The sequence below is a fragment of the Leptosomus discolor genome, chromosome 8, assembly GCF_034619465.1.
Source record: "Leptosomus discolor isolate bLepDis1 chromosome 8, bLepDis1.hap2, whole genome shotgun sequence".
NCBI lineage: Eukaryota > Metazoa > Chordata > Aves > Leptosomiformes > Leptosomidae > Leptosomus > Leptosomus discolor.
The window spans coordinates 10,964,666-10,986,828 of NC_141398.1; the positions used below are offsets into that span (position 1 = coordinate 10,964,666).

The following is a 22,163-nucleotide window of genomic DNA, read 5'->3' on the forward strand; positions in this document are numbered from 1 at the left end:
TCAGTGCTCCACATAAAATCCAAGAACTTGTTTACAGGCACAACTCTGGATCAAACGAATTATGTGGTCCCTCTACCTCCTTTTGTATCTGACGAAGTATTTGGGCTGGAGTAAAATGAACTTTATCTGAATGCTATTGACTGGAGAGAAACAAAAGATGAAAAGAAATATATAGTTAGGAATGGAAAGGGGTAATAAGAACCTAACATTTGAGGAACTAGAGCAAAGTAAGTATCTACTTAACCTCTAGGACCAAAGTAAAGGTGTAAATCTTGCTTCTCCAGCCTTCTTCACACTGCTTTATTGCTATTTTTGACATGTTATTAATGTGCTATTTTCAGAAGCAACTTAAAAACCAAGAATCTTTTGAATGGTGGAACTCAAAGCTCAAATGCTTATCTCCAACCTTCAATTCTGTGTCTTTCAAAACTGGACTCTCTCCCTCTTGCAATGTAATAACTATGAAGCAGCCACTACAGACTTCCTACTCCCAAACTCTGCATGCAGCAGAGCTTCAGAACTGTTGTACGTGCTGACTCCAAAACTCAATCTCCACATCTGGTTTACAGGGCCTCAAAGACGGAGCAGCATACAAAAGTCTGGTCTGGATGCATGGGGAGGAAGGAAAAAAAGCAAACCCAAATAACAAAACAAAACAGAGGGAACTGTTTAACTTGCAGTAAGACTAAAGACTTAATTTTGCAGTGATTTCTGCTAGTTAACATTGGCCTATACTTAAATCAAAGACTCACAGAATAGCTTAAACACTTCAGGACTTGTGCTAAATTACAAAATACTGATTAATATTCCAGCCCTCTGGTGCACATCTACTGTAACTTCTACAAGTATTTTAAAAAGTATGTGGCATTCTTTCAACTTCTCAGCTTCCTCCCTTACCCCCGCTTACAAAGGATGCATATGCCATGGCAGACCCAGCTATGGAGAAAGATCGGATCTCTTGCACTGAGAAACCAGTCTGATTCACAGAGATAAGGCTGGGGCCAGATAATGCTGTTAAGGGTGATTTATCGCCTCAGAGTCCTCATTTTGTCCACTAACAAAAACTATTTGTCTCTTACATTCACTAAATTTTCTGCCTAAAAAAGTCACACTGCATTCCTCTCCTGCCTATACTCCTCAAAAATACCATCCTCATTGGCTCAAAAAGTGGGGTTTTCGGTAGTGTGAAAGTGTGGGAAAATAAATAACTAAAATTCCTTTGACAGTTAGACAACGAAGTGTTCCAAATATTCCCATTTAAATATGTACCATACCATTTCAAATACTGAGGCCCTTCTTCAATTTGAAGAAGTTATGACAACAGGTTTTTTCTTCATTTTCTTGATGGAGCAGTGTACTTTGACAACTGTGCAAAAGATTTTTTAAATCAATCTGAATTCATAATCTATTTTCTAAATTACCAAACCACTGAGAATTCAGAACCTACTGTGACACCAATTTCACAGATGAAGAAAATTAAAAAGGAAGATGCTTTTGTGAAAAACACACACAAATTTAATCTAATAGTGATCAGGCAAGAAAATAATGCCGCTAGTGGAGACAGCAGCTCAAAACACTGGCTCTTCAGACTAATATTTTCAGAGAAATACTGTTTCAATCCTATTACCACATGCAAATATTTTACACCCTCAATAGTACCATTTGTTCAAGATGAGGCAGCACAGTGGCAAAAGGATGTTCAGTGAATGGCGATGCTATTTGATTCCTGTAAAGAAACGGCTGAACATCCTAACTCCATCCCAATTAGCCCAATTCTCCATCCCACAGTAACTCCTACCCAGTGTGCCCCCTCCAGCTCTCCCCTCCCCATCCCAGTATCCCTTAATGTCTTCTACATTGCTCAACTATTGCAAAGAGCAGCGGAGGTTATGGCTGGTTCCACGCCACACAGGCTGACTAGATAGCAGGCTGAGGGGAGAAGAGCTACTGAAGCACTCCTTTGGGCCTCTCTTCTATCCACTTACTCACAAAACTAATTTATCAGACTTTTAAGGAACTGAATGAAGATTGTTCCCTTGTCAAATGAAAGGAAAATGGATAGACTGGCAGCATGACTGCAACGGTCAAGTCTCCCAGGAAATCAGACTAGCACAATACCTACAAGCCTTCTGTAACAGCAATTTGCTCTCTCTTCTTCAGCCAACCACAGCCAGCAGTAGCTGAGAAGTGTTAGAAAAATGTTTTGCCCTCTCTAATCAAGTCAACTTAATGCACTTTTTACCTCAGAGCTACATCTTCATACTGTATTAGTAGAATGAAATTCCAAGAGAAATAGAGTTCATTTACAGGATTTATACATCATCCTGAGTTGTTTCCCCACATTCTGTTTCTCCTTAGTTCCACCATTTTCAGTCCACAGCATTCCAGATTTTGGCAGTAGAAAAACTTTACCAACAACTCCAAAGTAGACTAATCCAGTATTCCTTTACTTTTGACATAACTGAAAAACATCACAACTGTTTCAGCCTGAACACAGAAGTAAATGTACTCTGGTCATTCCTTTGATCTAGCATTCAGTTTTAAGGCAAGCGTAAGGACCGCTTTACACCCTTAATAGGCGATGGCGAGACTCCTGTGACAAAGAACTCCATTTCTCCCCAGCTAAGAAACTAATTCTTGGCAAGCACAGATGTGGAATACGCGATTTTCTCACTGCTGCTGAAATAGCTTTCTCAATTGCTCTCACTGTTCCGTCACAGCCCCAGAGTAACTAACGCATACAGCTTCAAGAGACAGTCTAGAGAGCATCAAGAGCTAGTGTTTCCACATTGTCCTCAAACATGTTTTAATTCATAGCTTACAAGCTGTTCCCCCCCCCTGCAGACACCTGTACCACACTCTGCTCAATCAGAGAAATCTGTGTAGGAAGAAAATCATCCAGCTTCTAAGACAACACAATTTGAAATATGGTGCTGCAACAACGACAAAAAAGTGTGTAGTGTGTGTATAAACATATACATAATCAGAAACGTCAGCATCCAACTCCAATCAATGCAAGAATAAGCACTTCTACCAGGTAGCTGCAGCATTGTGTGAAAGCCCTGCAGTTCTCTTCCTCTCATTCCCCCCTCAGCATTTTGCTTCAGAGTACACACGTTGTGCATGTGCTTCAGTACAGAGGTAACCCTTCCAGATCGGTTTCACCAGGGAACAAGGGTATCACTATTCTTGGAGATTATTTTTCAGAATCAGGCCAGTATTAACTAAGCTACAGTTACTACCAGCTGAAAGGAAACATCATTCACAACTCTGTATTTCACCTGAATGCTTTAACAGAAAGACAGTTTTTAAGAACTGGATATTCCAGCAACAGCCCAGCTAAGAGAAGCATTACTTTCCATAATAGTTTTCATCTTTTCTTGGCCTACTGTTCCATTAAGTAGTCTATTATTCTTTGAGCTCTTTTAGGAACGAGGAGTAGCTGATTATGTAAAATGTTCGGATTTATTTTTTTGGAATAAAATTCCCCAGGTTTACTATACTGACTTAGACATTGCTGTGTGATAGTTTTGATCTACAAAACTCAGTTTCTCTCTGAGTCCCACTGAAGAGTATTTCTGCTTTCTACATTTAGCCTTAGCTGAAAAGATATGGAAGCTACTAACTTCCATGATCTGCCACTTCGGCCATTAGCAGAGGTTACTAAAAAAGAGCACATTGGAGAGTCAAACAAAAAGACCTCACTACCATGACAAGTGAAAACTCAACAGGTCGGCTAACGTTTGTCTACTTACTTGCACTTTTATTAAGAACTGCAGATGGAACATTTATAATTAACAGAAAAGTTGAAGGTGTCCTTCAGATCACCAGTAGCTATCTGAAAAGAGCATACAGAGCATAAAAGATGTCTGAAATGGTCACATTAAACCTTGTGACTAGTTTAGTAATACCAGTACAGAAGACCATCACTAATTTAAAGAAGGGAAACAAAATGGTTTTGGTGCCTGATTAAAGAAGCTCAAATACAAACTCATTCGTTTTGATTCATACGAACTCATGTAATTTTGATTTGACAACAGAATTATTAAATCTAAAAGTGATCCTTATCTCAGTCATGCAAGATCCCTATGAATTCTTCAAAGCTCTTATTTCCAATGGTAATTTACCTGTAACTGATGGACTTAGTAATAGATAAATTTAAATTCAAGCTCTGGGTTTCAAAAAAAAAAAAAACAACACAAAAAAACCCCCACACCATCATGGAAGGGGAAATGAACTGTCCTTACATACCACAAAATGCTGACATATTCTCAAACAAGGATATTTCACTCCTAATACAATTTTTTTAAAAAAGGCAAGCAAGTTTTTGTCATAAAGATATCACCTATACTTACTAATTAGTTTGCACCAGTTAACATTTCTTCCAGTATGAACTTCACTTTCCCCTACGCTGAGATTAAAATAAAATAACAAAAGGTAATTTATTATTTCATGAATGGGCTCTGAAAATATTTGCCACCTCAGACTATTCTAGAAGCCGACAAATTATTTTCCTATGATAGGTGAGGACACAGGTACATATGATCACCCAAGACCTACAGTAACTGCACTGGGCGCACATTTTCTTTAAATGCTGTCAAACAGCTAGCTGTCCACTTGTAGACTGTCTCCTTGCCGTGCACATTCGAATTCTTAAAAAAAGTATCAGCCCTGTCCACAAACACACAAGAGCTACTGCATTCTGCATCAGATTTTACGCAAATCACTTTTTCTGTCTAACACTATGCTGGTTTTAAGTGGAAATCTCTAACTGAGGTAGAATGAAATCTGCTTTGTGTTGTTTCAGCAAGGCTGAGAGAAAAAGCAAGCTGATGTTCTAGCCATTTCTCTTTCTTCTGTCAGAGGTTCCCAGAAGCGCTTGTCAGCCCTTCCAACCAAATTTCCAGCCAAATCATTATCAGAAATGCAGCAAAAAAAAAAAAATCTAACTACTGGTATAGGTCATAGTAGAGAATAACTTGAGTGTGGTGCTCCCTTTTAGCTTCATATAGAAGCTTGTTAGACCCAAAAATGTACTATAAAGTTTTTAGATCTTAATGATGGCAGAAAAATTTTCCAGGTGTAACTCGAGTAGTAGCCTAAAGACACAGGCTTTAATTAGGACATAATTTAAAAAGAGCACTAAGGAGCACAGCATTTGAGTTGAACACAATTATCTTCATATACATGTGGGCTTATTTTGCTGTTAAACAAAACCACTAGAAGACATTAGCTAAAGCAACCCATTTCTGTTCAGTTTATGTAAGTCACCTCAAATTGCACAGCAGGGCTTTGATAGCTTCCTTTCCCTTCTCCATCCACAATACTTTCTTTTTTTTTGAAACTAGATTACAAACATTTCCTTTGTAACTCTCAACCTGGGTTAGAAAGCCCTACGTTTGGTCTCTGTAGCTACTACCTGTCATTCCAGCGTAGTCTTATATTTCTATTTAGAGTTTACAGCTGCCTCAACAAACAAGTCCAAACGCAGGTTTCTAGCTGCAGGAGGGATACAAGCAGGGTTTACAGTTCTGCTGACTTTGTATTCACAATACAGATTAAAAAAAGTTCTTAAATTTTAATAGCTCTAGTAACACAAATACCTGAATTTTAAAAAGTCTAAACAGCAACAATATTGCTGTGGGAAATTAAGGCTTGTAGAAAAGGTGTAGCCTTAACTTGAAAAACTACATTGCTACTACTGACAAAAATAGGTGCTAGCTTCAGTATTTCTTACATCCAGTTCCTACATCCACTTCTCATATCCAGTGTTTTTTTCTTCTTCCAGCAAACATCTGATCAAAGCAAAGGGAACATCTGCCGTAGAAGGCATCAGATGAAGTCACTTGCCAATCTACAGCTACCATTCAAAACCTTAAGGACTTCTAGATAGAGAACTGATTATTCCCTTTTTAATTTCCCATCATCTCAGATGTTTGTTTGCACAAAACCCAAGTCCATTACATACCTGCAAAACTTGTTCTTCTGAGGATGACACAAATAGATCCATTCATTTTGGTTAACAGGATCAAGTCTTTGGCTTGCACAGCCAGGAACATTCTGTCTAAAAGTCTCATGAACAACAGCAAGTCCTACCTAGATAAGATCAGTACCTTCTCTCAGTATTTTTACATTCAAAATCCAAAGGAAGATAGTGAAGGTTTAAAAAACCCCACCCTTCACAAATATAAAGGCGAAATTGGTAAAAAGTTTTATAAATACTGAAGTTGTAACGTTTTTATTACCCTGTTTCAAAATGAGAGCATCTTCAATGTGACAAGCAATGCTTTAAAACACGATAAACTGAAGCTAAAAGTCATCCTCATTTTACAAGGATGAGCAAAGTACAACCTACAACCTGTCCAATCTGTTAGAAAAGCCAGGATTTATACTCAAATATCTGGTAAATCAACTGAGAAAGGCAAAGTCTTCAAGTGTTTGTTGCTCTGAATGACAACATAGAGCTCCAAAGTCTAATACTCTTTCAAGTACAAATTGAGAAACTACGTGCCATGGTATCTGAGGCTGCAGTCATGAAGTCACAAAATAAAAAAGGGATATTTATTGCTGAAGTGTTAGAAGAAACAGGGCAAATAAGCATCATTCTCATAAAATGGGCTCACCAGAGGAACAAAATGCGCTGACTTTGCTGTGTCTGACGTAAGGGCTGCTGCTCCCCACTCTAGTACAGCAAATTACTTCTATAAAACATAACCTTTACAACTGTATCTCCTGCCACTGAAAAAATGCTCATGGAAACAAAAGCAGCACATTTAGAAGACAGGTTAGCAACCTGTAAGCATGCTCAGCAAACCTGCTTCTATTGCAGATTAGAGACTCAAGCCATGTCTTAAACATCTCCTCACATTCTTCAACTTCTAACCTAATAAACCTGAAAGACAAGTGTTGCAGTGATTGCTTAACTCTCCCCATTCACCTTCAAGTAGGTAATTCAAACTATTGAGCTTACTGAAGTTTAATTGGGGTTTTTAGGGGGTGGAATGTGTGGGGTTTTTTGGTTTTGGTTCAGGTTGGGTTTTTTTTTGTTGTGTTCTTTTAAGAAACAAAAACCCCAATGACTATATTCACTAAAGGGCAACTCAACTTTAAGATGAACAGAGCATTTACACTACAGAAAACATCTAAGATGGTCATTCAAAGCCAACCTACAAGCAAGGGCTTTGAACCGATCTACTCAAATCTCTAAGCATAGGGGACTGTTTCTGAATCATATTCCATTTCATACAGGGTAGGACGGGGAGAACTAGAATGAAGACAATCTGTCCATTAGAGATCCTTACCCTACATTTCCCTCCTGATGGTTAAGAGCTATATAAATTCCTCTGAAAAACAGCAAAAGCTACCTGAAATTGGCTCACAGAAGAAAGAAAATTATTCTGGCAAAGCCTCTCCTCCCTTTTTTATTATAAAGAGATCCACAGTCATGCTCCCCTCAGCCCAAGAACATCTGGACTGATTCAATCACCTCTCTGAGCAGAAGTTATATACTCCTTGAACTAGAAGCACTGTCAACCCAGCTTCAGTTTCTGAAGCTGTAACCCTGAACAGAAATGAATGCAATCGTTCATGCCAAGAGACCACACAACATGGTCTGTCTGGTATCACTACTTAAAGGGAGTCTTCTGCTGCCAAATGTATATTGGAAGATCTTAAATACTCAGAACAGTCCTGATGAGCACTGATGGACCTTATTGCCCACTTCCTGATATCTCCCAGCTACCCATTGTGTAATCATAGCACTGTTAGCAACAGGTACAGCACAGCTCAGTTATAATTCAACACTACCTTGAGTTACTGTGGTGCTGCCACATTTAGGGAGTTATACATCACCTATAACACTGCAAACTCCACCCTGTAACAAAAAGCAGTGTAGGATTTACGCTACAAATCAATCTGCCTCAACTTCAACCAAAGCTCAGCAAAATACTTTAGCTGCTCAGCTGCAAGGTTATGAAGAAATGAAACCCAAGTATTTTAAGTAGACTTAAAAAATGCGAAGCATGACTGAATATATTACCCTAAGTTCATCTGGCACTGAAAGAAAGAGGCTGACATACAAAGGTACAAGGTAAGGATAAGGGGGCTAAAGAAAAAAACCCAAACAAATCAAAACAGCAAGGAAAGCACTACACTCTGTGATAACATAAAGGCCATGGTGGAGGAAAACAGTAGACAATAGCATCAATCCAGTCTCGCACTGAGAAACAAAACCTAAACACAAGAGGCCTGTTATACCACTCCATCCCTAAATTCTTTGCTTAACATTTTTGTCTGCATTTGAAACCATTAAGCTGGAACCGAACAGAAAAAGAAAAAAGCCTTTGATTCCAGAGCTACAGACTAGGATAACTAACTACTTGCTGTTTACCCATAAAATCCCATGATAAAATTAAACCCTTTAGGAAAACAAGTCAAGCTATACTAAGCTATAAAGCTCAATCATGTGAATCGAACATGTAATAGTCTCTCAACATGCTAAGAAACCACAACTATAACCAGATGTGTGTGTAAGGATACGAATATTGTTTATGCAGCCATAGAAAATAAGGAATGCAAGACAGCAATATCATCAATAAAAGGGTCTTAATTAAATACAAGCTTCTAAAACACAGCAGGCCTCCCAGAGTAGCATTTCTTTCATAAAAATTTGCATTCAGTTGACAAGAGGTTTGCCAATTTAAAGTGGCAAGTTCACAGAAACACTATGTAAGAAACTAGGTCATCCAGTATACAATGAAGTGTAGTGATGCTACGCTTTTCCGTAACATCAAAATGAAGATGAGAGGGGGCGGTCTTGTTTTTCTAGAAAAGGGTCATATGATTCCCTGCCTGTGCTTGTTAATAAGTCATGTAAGATTCTGAACTATCAAAGCCTTTATTTGAAATTTAGTAAGAGGCTATTTACTCTGTAATCAATGAGATTGTGGAAGATGCAAAAGCAAAGCAGTATCAAAAACCAGTAATCAAGTACTTCTCTTGTTCATGTCATCCCTGTATTTCGAAGGCCATGTTAATTCTAGATTGTCTACAGCACTGTCTTTATCAAAAGGAGATGACCACACCTGGATATTAATTTATGTATACCTAATCCTCTGTTCCTGCATAACATAAAATGCTCTTTTTATCAGCCTTCGGTGACATCAACAGATCAACCAATATTTCTGTTCAAAAACTAGGGGATGGGGTCACAATGAGGAAGCACAGAGGGAAGAGTCAGCTAAAGTAGTAGAAAACAGGAAATTAGTCCTCAAAGTTGAGAAAAAAGGGTTCTTATTTTTCTGCAAAAATTTCCATTTTCTCTAACAGATAGAATCACATCTACCTATAAATCCCATACAAGTTTCCAGATACAGCTACAGTACACTGAACCTTCAATAGTTATACTACTTTAAAACTTACAAAAGTGAAGGGAAAATACTCTTTAGGATGATCCTAAATTTGAGAGGGGCTCTAAAGGGGCATAAAAGCAGTTATAAAATACATCTTCTGTTACCTACATAACATGTAAAATAGGTGTACACCGATAAAGTGTAAGTTCTTTATTGTGCTTGTGAAGGACTAGTTCTACATCCATGACTTCTCATTTCTGATGTTCATGTAAACCCAACAGCTAGAGTGTAAGTCAAAAAGGGAAAGTCTGAAAAAGTCTTGTTTTCACAGAATTTTCCTTTTGGTAATGGCAGCTTCAAAGAAAGTGACACTCAAACTTCTGCATTTGAAATTTTGAATGATTCAACTGAAAGGACTTGTGAGTTTTAGGAACAACCATGTGAAAGTTTTAATCTTCAAGAAAAAGGAATGACTCCAGACAAATACTTATCCATCTCAGGCACAAACTCAGTAACATTTGTGAGAATATAGATGAAAATAGCAGAGGTTTGGTATGAGTAGCTACAGAATTCCTCTTCAGTTTTCAAAAACAACAGACAATACAAGATTTTGATTCTTAAATTTATTTTTAGCAGGATGTGTGTACTAATGGATGGTGACATCATTAGAAGATAGGTCCATGTCCATCACCTGCAACAGAAGCTAGACAGATGTTAAAAGAAAACAATTTAAGAGTTAAAGATGACACTACTTACCCAGAGCAGGCTTATGAAAGTCCCCTACTAAGCAGTACAGTTAGCTTTTGATGCAGACATGATAGCTCATATTAGTTATCTGTTGGCAAAATTTCCTGTCAAGATTTAACGCATACATTACCTTGATTTTGACGGGAATCATGCACTTCTGTTTAGAAATAACTACTAGAGAAACTCTTATTCTTAAAAAACTCCTCATGGAGAGACTGGTTATTCAAAGTTACCTACCTGTAAATTTTCGTCAGAAGCTAAGAGATCTGCAAAATTAGGTCTAAAACTCCCACCTAAAGTTTAAAGTTAGCAAGAACTCTCTGGGAAGTCAAAGTCTGATACTGTTAAACCAGGTCAACAGCAGGTAACATTTCTAGATTCCACTAAGAATACAACCACATATTTCTTACCATACCTGGGTGTTTGACAAATCAGTAAGGTAGGATCTAGCAATATACTCACAGATTGGGGATACTAATTCAGAAATAAATGAAGCCTTGATATGTTACAACCCAGAGACCATATTATAATTGAAAAAATGTCAATAGCCAGAATTCCAACAAAGGAAACAAGCCAGTCTAGAACAAACTAATTTCATCGGAAATCAAACTTGAGCAGCAAGATCTAGGGACAGACAGTTCAGGAAACACATTCTCAAAAGAATTAGGTGACAGGCCCTTTCCCAATCTTATTTGAAATGAGAAGCCAAGAAGCAAGGCTCAATCTGAGGTATGTCATTTCTTAAGACTGCAAAAAGAGAGTCTTTGCTTCAGAAAAGAAAAGCATCTGGTTACAGGTATTTGGTATTTCAATCAGAAGGTAGCCATTTCCTAAAAAAAAAAAAAAAAAAATTTAAAAAATTATAAGCCAAGTCAACTGGCCTTATGAACAACATCATGAAGACATCCTGATGTTACATTTCAAAACTTCAGAAAATTTGTCAGCTTGCACTTCCCAAACCAAAAGGCACTACTGGTAGTGAGCACAAAGGCACTTCACTCGTCTTAACACAAGTTTAGAAGTTTGATTTTAAGGTTCTTGTTCTTTACAGTTCCTTGGCTCATCGTTCTTTATTAGTAACCTGCATTTATATCACACCGGTCAACCTAAAAATATTCTTACAGTATACCTCAACATTCTAGGACTTCATCTGTTTAAAACAGACTGCCACAGATACTGAAGATGGTCCCCTGCTTTCTAAACAAAGACCTCAAACCAGTCCAAAACTGAAAGTATGCTGTGTTACAATGAGATTCTTTATCAGTTTAAGTAACTCAGCCAGGAAACACAGTTTTAAGGACCATGTTAGCCTGGGAAAAAGCAATTGCTTCCTCTTACAGTTATGAACTCTTTGATCTAGTAAAACTGGGAAATTAAACTGTTTTGTATTTGTTGAAAACAACCAATAAGGGTGGAATCTGTTCACAGCTACACTCCATTTGTAATTTCTGATTAACTGAGCTCTCTTGTTTTTACAGTAGTATAAATCTGTCTGAAGGACTACGTCACTGTCTTTTGAGCAACTCTATCTCAGAAGTCTACTTACAGGGTCTAAGTGCTGGTAATAATCTACAAAAAGGAGTGAGTGTCTCAAGATGATCAGCCCTACACTGGTACTGTGGGAACTTGCCCTTCAAACACATTACACACACACAAGAAAGGCAGGGCAGATGATTAACAGCTGAAGGTTTCCTGTTCTTTAATCTTCCAGGTTCCACTGTGCAGGTGGATCAGTTGCTACTGCAATCAGCACTACCTTGCATCCCACTTATTGTACATTAATTGGTTGATATTCTTCCCACAGGATAAACACAGAGAAGTTGACAAGAAGAACCTTCATCAATTGCTTTTCTGTGAGGCACAGATCAAACACAGGAATTCAGGAAATTATAGTCTAGGAATGACACAACTGATCAGAATGATCACTTCAGATACACCGCAAACAGCATTTTCCCGAATAAAGACACCACAAAATCTGGACTCAAGTTATGACATTATGGAGGGGTAAAGAAATCACAGAGTGAAGAACACGTTCTTGACAGGCCTATCTGATGAAACCTGAAAAGTAATTCATTTGTGCACCACATATGCATATGCTGCAGTTACAGGGCACTGCCACTGTTCCACTATCTCCCCTCACAAAAGGACGCAGCTTCAGTTCTATTGATGCGCCAAGTTCACACTGCAACCTACGTCTCAAAGCTGAGACAAGGGATTTGGGAAGCAATGGACCTGAAATTACAGACCTATTTAGAACACGCAAGATGTTCAACAGGAGGCTTGGCAATATTATGCAGCAGGAAAGGAACTCAGATACTGGTAATAGCAAAGAACAGAATAACTTAGGGGATCATTTGCTCATGAGCTGTTCACTCTGTATCCTCTTTTATTAATAATCTGTCCTGTCCTAATGGTGCTAGTGCTGCTAACCAACTGTGTTAGGAGACTGTAGAAGCCAAAACTACGTTTTACTGGGTTTAACGGATGCTTGAGACAGGTTAAAAATTTGTGCTGAAACCAGTAATCAAATTCTTATCCTCTAAGTGGCTTCACAAACCTAAGACTACCAGAAAGATCATTCTATTTGCTAAAAGGATATTACTAAAAGAATGTAATACATAACTAAGACCTATAACAATGAATTAAAAAAAAAAAAAAATCAAGAAAAAAAATCTACTCTCTGAAGAATTAAGTTTGTACCATTCAGGATAAGACTTTATCTGCACTACTAAAACTAAGTCCGTCCATATAATGAATGGGCTAAAAAAACAGAACAGACAAACACTGATGTAATTACAGTTGTACGTTACCTAATGTTGAGCTGGTTTAACAGACTTACAACACTAGAACCAAAAGAAATCTTGCTAATGATTCTGGAAGCAAAGACCTCACAGTGGCAATTAAGTATTTACCTTTGGAGAGAAAAGTTGTTTAGGCAAACTAAAAACATTTGCAAGAACAAGCTTTAGCGGAGAATGGACTAAAAATATTACGCACTTCCAGTTTATGTTCTTTCTCTGCAAGGAATTCTTTTTGACATCGGAGAAAGTCTGACAACATTCGAGTTAGCTGTTTTCTATCATCTATTTCAGCTGCCAACCTGCCATTGTAATCCGCCAGCAACATACATGCATCATCTACCATTTTGGAAAGTTGCTCTCCAGATTCCTTATCTAAAAAGCAAGCAGAAAAAAACAAGTAAAGCATGATTTCATTATATACTGTTAAATTCTCCGAACAACATGTCAGTTACTGGGTCCCCCAACCCTCACCTGTTATTCTGTCTAATAGGGACACATCTTGGACCTCTATAGGCAAAGAAGCTATTCTCTGATGAACTGCTGCATCCCCAGAGGCAGCGTTTTCTAGTTCTTGTAAAGCTCTAATGAGATCTGTGGTCTGAAAAAAGCATGCAAGATTGAGAACTAGTTTAAATAAACAGATTCTAGTACAAAACAGCATTTCACAATAAACTTAGAGAATCAATTTGATGGTAATTTTAAAAGCATTTACGATATCAGCATTATAGCAACATTCTACGCCCTCTCCGATGGAAAACAAAACAAAACCAAGCCATTAATTCTCAGAACAACATTGTAGTGTTCCTAGCTTTAAAGGTCCCCTTCCTAAAATAATTTTCATTTAAATTCTTGGTATAGGACTACTTGTAAGTCTTTTATTTTTGATAGTAGGGATTATTTTACAGTACCTTTCACTTTACTGTATAGTTTAAAAATTATTTTTCTTGTAGTTTTGCTTCGCTATCACATCAGACTAGACCAGTGCACTTCTTTTGGAAGTAGGGCTGATGTTCACAGAAGCCCAGATGTCTGTTACACAGAAGACTACTAAATTGTGATTATTTTAGGACAGTCATTCCTTGCCATAACAAAAAGCCTTTTGAGATGGGGCAGTACCATAACAAAAAACCCACAAGTATTATAAAAGCCCTAACAATGCAAGGTAGACAAGAACTCTTCCCAACCATCACGACTGCAACATTGCAAAAATGTATTGATAAATCAGTAACAATCTTATTCGAATACATGTTACTTGTTACCACCCTGGAAACCAAATGAGAACCTAAACCACTGTAGTAACTAATGCCGAAATCCTGATGTGGACAAAGCTGGATATATAGCTCATACATTCTGGTTTAGTGTCAAACTGACTGAAGTGACAGCACACTCCACTTGTAACCTACAGTACTGTGAAAACGTTTCAGGTGTAGACACCCTTGCTCAGAAGCAGTACCTCATTAAAAAGAAAAACAGAGACCATTCAAAACCAAGAGTAACTGAAAAATTTTCTATCAAGCCATATGCAAATACAGAATTTTATAAACATGCTTTTACCTGTGGAGGATCAGTCGGAGAACTTCGAGGCGAACAGTTATTTTCATCAACTTTTATTTGTTCATATGTGCGTTTCCTCACCTTTCTGTCTCCATCTAAATTAAAACAAACAGAGGAGTCACGGAAATAGTATTTCAAACAAGAGACTGAATCTTCATGCACACACAAAATACTTACACAAAGCTTGCCTAAGTTGTTCTAATACATCATTTTCATAAACAGACCTTTCTTCCCAGATAGACAGCACTCGGCCAAGGTGTTTCTTACAACTCTCATCAGACTCACTGTTACAAGCAAAAAAAATAAAAAAAAAAGAGGCAAAAATCAGCACTAGCTAGAAGTACAGTACTGTTGTATGATTATCTGTCACAGAAGGACCTGGGTATATCTTAGTAATAACAAAGTATCGGAAGTCCAATAATCTCAGAATATAACAAAACTACATTTTAAAGAAAAGAAAGCAAAAACCAGTTCAAGATGTCTCAGCAAGCACATAAAAAAGGCTGACACTCAATTCCCTCTCTCTGTTGCTTGCTGAACCCATAAATCTGTAGGTCCATAACCCTACTACACGAACACTGCAAATGGGTTTGTGTTGCTTCAACAGCTGTGTACCATGTGAAAAGAATTCTGTATCAAGACTCTGGCATCCTCATGCAATGAGATGAATGGCTGCTGGGGAAAAATAAATCATGCAATACCAGTAAAGAAACATAGTAAACTGTTGTAGCACATAAATACACAGACTGAAAGCATCTTAATTTAAGGCACAGCTAACAGCTTTCTAAGGCAAAAGGGACTGAATGCAGATGAATTTACTATGTAACTTCATTCAGTAGCATTAAGAACCCAAGATCAAAAGATCACTGAAAAAATTAAATTAACAAGACTTCAGGTACAGGAATAACACATAAGGACTAGCTGGGTCAGAAGAGATCAACTGAGGACTTCTCTAAATACCCCTCAAATATAGTATGATGGACACTGCACATAACAGCTTACTGTACCTTGAAACATGCTTAAAAGCCTCCACTATTACTGGAGCAAAGTCTTTCGTAAATTCTGGTCCTTTCCTTTTGCTGTTCTGTATGACATCATTGGCCAGGTACAGGAATGTCAGCTTCCTATTTGGTTTTGCTAATAAAAAGAGTGATAAACAAGAATAATTAGAAATTTTATTCTTCCAACTAATACCTATTTATCCACATTTATACTAAGCAAAAAAAAAAACAAACACCCAAACCAAATGTGTTTTTCCTATTCTCACTACTGCTTACAATGTTTCACTCTAATTTTGTATTTAAAAAGACTTTGGTCACCCATTGGCTTCTCTCCGTCCTGTTGTAACTTTTTTGCTCAGATTCTTCCTCCTTCATAATATGACACAAGTTCCCTCTAGCACCATCTCCAAAAATAAACAGAAAAAAACATGATATTCGAAAGGGTTCTTCAGGCCCCAACTATTTCCAGGTGTTTGCCTGAGCCTTATGTGATCTGTTTGGTAACCTTCATGAATTTCTTCCAAGTACTTCAGCTTCCCTTTGAGTCTGCACAGATTTCTTACAGCCATGAAGTCCTCTGACAAGCAGCTTCACAGATCCACAATCATTCACATGAAGAACCTCCTCCTTTCAGTTTGAATTTCACTCAGTCTTATATAACCACCCCTCATTTTCATATTTGAGCAAACCGAACAGTCAATCTCTATCTCTCCATACCACTGCGATACTCCCCTCCCTCATCTCCTAATCACTAAATCACTGTGCCTGCAGCTGTAATATGAAGAAAACATTTCAAAAATCACTTTCAGGTTGCTGTCGGGTACCTCTTCTCCAAACGCCTTAAGGATTCTACCACATTCCCATTGATGTGCAATAGATTAGAAGCTTCCAATTTACAAGTTGCTTTTGAAAATTGTTCCATGTTTTCTACGTGTTCCTACTCAGGTATTTTCATTTACCATCACACTTCATCCAATCTTCCTTAGTCTACAGGTTTCTCAGAGCTGCACCACTTATTGTATCACTTCTAGGCTTATGTGAACACCAGAAAAACTTTCAATATCCATTACCATCACATGGTCTCAGTATGTATGTTCTGACTTCAAAACCAAGTTTCTCTTTAAAGTTAAGATTTAAGTTTTTTCTCAGCTCTTGAGGAAAGCAGCCCTGTGGTAAAGCCCATCTAGTATTTCTTAAAACTTGTGCTTAGTTCTCAATGTGATTTGATTTTGTTAATTTCCACTCCCACCTCTCAAACACGCACAACCACCACCCTCACATACCAAGAGAAAATTCAATGTTGATATGCTTCCATTCTAAGGAAATGTTTTCTGAGAATAAATTTTGCACTAGAGACCCCTTTGAAGGATTTCTCCTTAGAGTACTGAATTTTTCCCATCCTCTTGGACAGAAATATCCAACAAGTTAAGAGAATTCTGGATCAAGTGGGGGTAAAAACCAACCCTGTGTTAAAAGTTAAAATGCACATATCTATTAGAATCAAGGCAACCTAAAAAGTGGCAAGAAAGAGTTAGTTTAAAAGTGCTGGACACAAGGTGGATCTATTCAAAGTCTGCTCCAAACAGCGACATCACTACCTGTAAACACCCAGGAAATTCATCTATTTGGGACAAAATCTGGCTAAACTAAAATGCAATTTTAGAAACTTAATTTCTACTTAATTTCTATATTAAAAACTGACTGACAACATAGCAACACATCTTCTACCTATGTTTCAGGTAAACCATAGTTCTGACACACAAAAAGCTTTGAATTATTCAAAAAGAGAATCTTAGAAAACACATCTTGTCTCATGGGTGCACCACAACTAACTAGCATTTACCAAAGCTGATCCTGCCCCCCTCCCCCATTTCTTAAATGAGCCCAGGATTAGAAGCAGACTGTTCCTCATACACCGTCCTCCAAATGTCATGCAGGATAGGTCCTTGTCCATCCATTTCACAAGGAAAAAAGTCATGTTTTAATCACAGAATGGTTTGGGTTGGAAGGGACCTCAAAGATCATATAGTTCCAACCCCCCTGCCATGGCAGGGACACCTCCCACTAGACCAGGTTGCTCAAGGCTCCATCCAACCTGGTGTTGAACAGTGCCAGGGATGGAGCATCCACAACTCCCTTAGGCAACCTGTTCCAGTGTCTCACCACCCTCAGGGTGAAGAACTTCTCCCTTGTGTCTAGTCTAAACCTGCCCTCTCCCAGGTTCCAAGCAGTACCCCTCGTCCTGTCACTGCAGGCCCTTGTAAAAGGTTCCTCCCCAGCTTTCCTGTAGGTCCCCTTTGGTTACTAGAAGACCACTACAAGGTCTCCCCAGAATCTTCTTTTTCCCAGGCTGAATAAGTCCAACTCTCAGCCTGTCCTTGTAGGAAAGGTATTCCAACCCTCTGACCATCTTGGTAGCCCTCCTCTGGACACACTCCAACAGCTCCATGTCTTTTGTGTTGGGGGCTCCAGAGCTGGACGCAGCACTCCAGATGGGGTCTCACAAGGGCAGAATCACCTCCCCTTGACCTGCTGGACACACTTCTTTTGATGCAGCCCAGAACATCGCTGGCTTTTTGGGCTGTGACCACACACTGTTGGCTCATGTTCATTCTATCATCCACCAGCACTCCTCAGTAATGTAACTCATTTGTGACAGACCTCAAATTCCATGTTTCCAACAAGCAACCAAAACAACTGAGCTAGTAAAGACAGCAGATGTATGCAGTGACAAAGTCAGGTGATGTTGATTCTCACAAAGCTTAGACTTCATGCACTACAGTAAACACATCAGTATACCAGGTTTGGAAAAAGCATGCTAAAATCCAGGAAGTCACTTTCAACCTTATTTCCTCTAGTATTACCTTTTCAGCTTCCTACTACAATTCAACAGAAACAAAGCTGCATATAATGAACAAAACTCCTCAAAACACTGCTCAGCTATCTGTGGCTTCGGTTAGAAATTCAACTAATATTCTACCCTGACGTTCACAAAGAATATTGTGAAGTACAGTTTAATTCCTCTTGCTGTAAGAGTGCTCTGTGAAACATTCCAAAGCTAAAAATTATGCCTATTCATTAAATAAGTGTTCCCTGCCACCTCACAAATCTTCAGAAGTTACATACTGGCCTAATACTGCTCTGCCTTACACACAAGACTGAAGTGCAACATAACCTTTAGCAACTGAGGTTGACAACTCAGCAGAAAAAAAAAAAAAAACCAAACAGTGTTCTCTTACTACTATGACTATAAATTAACTATTGAAGTACGAAATATAAAATTGAATTCCAGACCAGATAGGTCTGTTCTAAAAAAAAAAAAAGAAAAAAAAAACTGTTTAAAGCATCTCTCTTCAGTAGCAGTGACATTAACTTTTCAGCCCTGGGCTTTGATACACCCTCAGAACACCAAAATGGATCAAAGAATAGTTAGACTATTTAAAAAAAAAAAAGTGTCCTCAATGCATGGCAAGGCTAGTAGCAAAAGCACTAAAGGTAAAAAGAAAAAAGGTAAGATCTTAGGTTAAAGAAGGATCTGAAAGGCACACACGGCCAGAGCATACATGGTTAGAAGGAGCTAGCCCAGTGTCTCTGGTACACCAGCAGTACAGTGTGCTAACACAGAACTGCTAAGAAAGCATCCATGTTGGACTGAGTCACCTTCTCAGAAGCTCTGTGCAACGTTCATCTAAGTCTTCTGCTTTTAAGATTTACCGTTTACCCACCAAAACAGCTCCCTGAAGTGCCAGATTCTGAAATATTCTAACAGGTCAATGGTGCTGGCTGATAAGGGCCACATTAAGCACATTACTCTTAAAGCATCCTCAATGAGACTAACCGGGATTGGCACCTTTTAACTGAAAATAAGTCTGTCCCAAAAAGGTACCTAACATATTTAAATGTCAACAAGTACTCTGCAGGTATTCATGATATTTCACCTGCAAACACTGTAATCAGGCATCTAAGGTGGAGAGGCTTAGCTTCCTCATTATCAAGCCTTACTTTTCAGCAATCTATACTTCTGAGGAATGCAGACTTGTTAGCCTGGCCTGGGTATCCCTGGTTCTCTACCAGTCCAATATAGATGCCCTGACATTGTATGCTTGAGTCCATAATACTTACAGAACTCTAACACTGATGAGCCACCACTTTAGTGTAAGAAATTCAAGTATTTTACCTTGGAAGGCAGTAAGCATGTTATCTGCACTGAAGTTAACTCTGATTATCAAAGCCAGCATAATCACTCATATTTGTCTTCTCCAGGTCTACCTCCTGGCATTGGAAACTGAGCTCCCACCAAGACTGCTAGACACACGCCCATTAGTTTCATGCTGTCCTACACCTCTTAGAGCTGAGAGATACTTGCTGTCTTAGACACACGGGAAGAAACTACAGAGAAACACATAAGCATAAGGGATTTCAGTTACTTCCCACTACAAGTGTACAGACTATTGACCCATCTGAAAACGTTACATCAGGCTTTGACCTCCTACAGGCCAGCTCTGCTATGCCAACTGACCTTGAATGAAAACATCATTTAACAAGAGGTTTCCAGAAAATAAGCATTAGTAGGTTAAAGTCCCTTTTTTACAGAAGTTCCCTAATATGGAGTCAAATAAAGATTTGGCTCAATTGCTTTTGCAGTACATTAGTCTACATACATGCAGCAGAGTATATGAGTGTCAGCACTTCTCTCAAAATCCCTGGGACACTCCTGTGTCATAGCGTGCTGCATACTTCTGCAAGAGAAATTACATTACGTCTTTGTAAGCACCTGACAAGCTTTCAAGCTTTTTCTTACAAGACCCAACTCATATAATTCTAAGTCAAGCAGCACTGGAACATGAGTGCACGATCACTGACAGCTAACCTGAGCTTTTATGCAAGCTGATTAAATGCAGCATCTTTGGTAATACAACTGAAAGTACATCTACAAAAAGTCACTTGAGAGGTTACTGCCAGAAAGGACAATTCAAAGATAACATAATCCATGAAAGGCATGTTGTAGAACGAACACTTAATCTTAAAATTCATTAACCCTCTGTTATCTAAAAGTTAAACCAAGTGTTCAACATTGCACCTGATCCTCCTGGTGAATTCTACCAAGGTTTGAAATCTGCTGTGTTTCCTTTTCAAATAAGGCAATGAGATTGCCCACAGAATGTGCATGCAAGGTTTGAGGGTCCAAGTACCTTGACTCTGAGTTTGGAGGCTAGTAGACAAAGGGAACACAGCACATAGCCACTGCTGGGTGAGAGCCCATCAGCACCAAACTACCATGCGGATGCGAGAAAGTTGGTCTCAAACCAAGGAAACCATTCCAACATAATTACTCTGCAGAAGCTTCCCCACTGTACTTCGTGTACCTTGAACTACCTGAACACATAAAACAAACCAATTCCTTTCATTGCCCTGCCTGGCTGGTACAACAGCAAGACAGATACGAATTGACAGAAACAACAACAGGTTTAGGATAGGAAAAAGACACTGCACTCAAGTATTCAGAACCAGAATGATCAAAGACAGGCAGGTACAGGTGAGATACCAGGACACACCCAGAACAGCAACAAATAAATATAGATTTGTACAAACTGCATTCTTTCAAGACTAGTATTAGAGAGTTAACTAGTCAGGCTGGATTATGCAATCCAAATGTGACTATTTTAAGTGAAAGACTCTTACGCTGCTAATCTGTCGCTCCTAACTGTAGGGCATTTTGTAAGTCATGTATGTAGCAAATACATTTCTCTAACTTGACTAAACAACTCACGTTCATCTGAAGTTTTGCCTGCTGTTGGTGTCTCTCCAAACCTTTTTGCATAGATGAGAATTTTCATGTGGGTAAGGCGTTACCCACAAGTACCATTGTTACAAGTATCTTACTCGCCTCCTCAAGAACACCTAATAACCAGTGAACTCAGTAAGCTATAGTTTTGTTTCTTTTAAATAAAAGAACACAAAAGCTATTAACTCTCTTAACTGTATCACAGTGGCCAATGACACTATACCACCATTAAGTAAAATAATGTCATAACCACCAGTAGAGAAAGATGCCTTCTCTTGGCAGAAAAAGTACACGACACGGTACAGAAAATAACTGCTTTAAATCAGGAACTTGTTTCCTGAAACCCACCTCACATCTGCAGGGCAATGTATTTCCAGCATTTTTGGCTGTGTTTCTGCTCCAGAGCAGCTGACTATCAGAGTAATTCAGATGTAGTACAACTTTCAAAGCTGGTTTCCACATTGCTAGGCCTTCTCAACTTGCCTACTAAAATCCTCTATCTTCCAATTTTCAGCAGCATTGAACAATTGCCACAACAGTCACTACCTTCAGAAAAAGTTATTGCATCAATTCCAACAGCTATATAAGGAGTGATGACCCAAGCACTAGCATATGTCCCAGCAGCACAAGTTGTAGACAAAACGCTACAAATAAACAAAAATAGTCACTTCTTATACCACTAAATGACTTCGACACCCCAAAACAAAAAACCCAAAACACTTCACACATGATAAACCAGAACAGCAGGCAAACTGACAGAGTCCAGTGCTAAAAATATGTCCCCTGTAGCAGCCCAGACATACTTACACAATTGTAGCTGTCTTAAAGATGATAAACAATGGCTGTGCTAACCTGGATAAGCTTTGCAGTGAAGAGAAGGATCAGTGTGACACAGGTGGGGTGACAGATGCAGCCAAAACAAGAG

General features: G+C 38.6%; 1 protein-coding gene across 4 annotated transcripts in view; it reads right to left on the reverse strand.

Annotated features, from left to right (window-relative positions):
* The window catches only part of RPRD1A (regulation of nuclear pre-mRNA domain containing 1A), a 42,654-nt gene that overhangs the window by 14,945 nt on the left and 5,546 nt on the right, over nucleotides 1-22,163 (reverse strand). The window contains exons 2-7 of one of the 4 annotated variants that reach the window (XM_086468869.1): nucleotides 15,460-15,589; nucleotides 14,630-14,736; nucleotides 14,453-14,547; nucleotides 13,370-13,496; nucleotides 13,095-13,270; nucleotides 9,959-10,041 (exon numbers count right to left, since the gene is read on the reverse strand). In XM_086468869.1, coding sequence (XP_086324995.1) covers nucleotides 9,997-10,041; nucleotides 13,095-13,270; nucleotides 13,370-13,496; nucleotides 14,453-14,547; nucleotides 14,630-14,736; nucleotides 15,460-15,589 — 680 coding nt within the window. In that variant the 3' untranslated portion in view covers nucleotides 9,959-9,996. Of the gene's footprint in view, nucleotides 1-9,958; nucleotides 10,928-13,094; nucleotides 13,271-13,369; nucleotides 13,497-14,452; nucleotides 14,548-14,614; nucleotides 14,737-15,459; nucleotides 15,590-22,163 lie in introns of those variants that run through there. The other 3 variants (XM_086468870.1, XM_086468867.1, XM_086468868.1) reach the window with 3 other exon arrangements.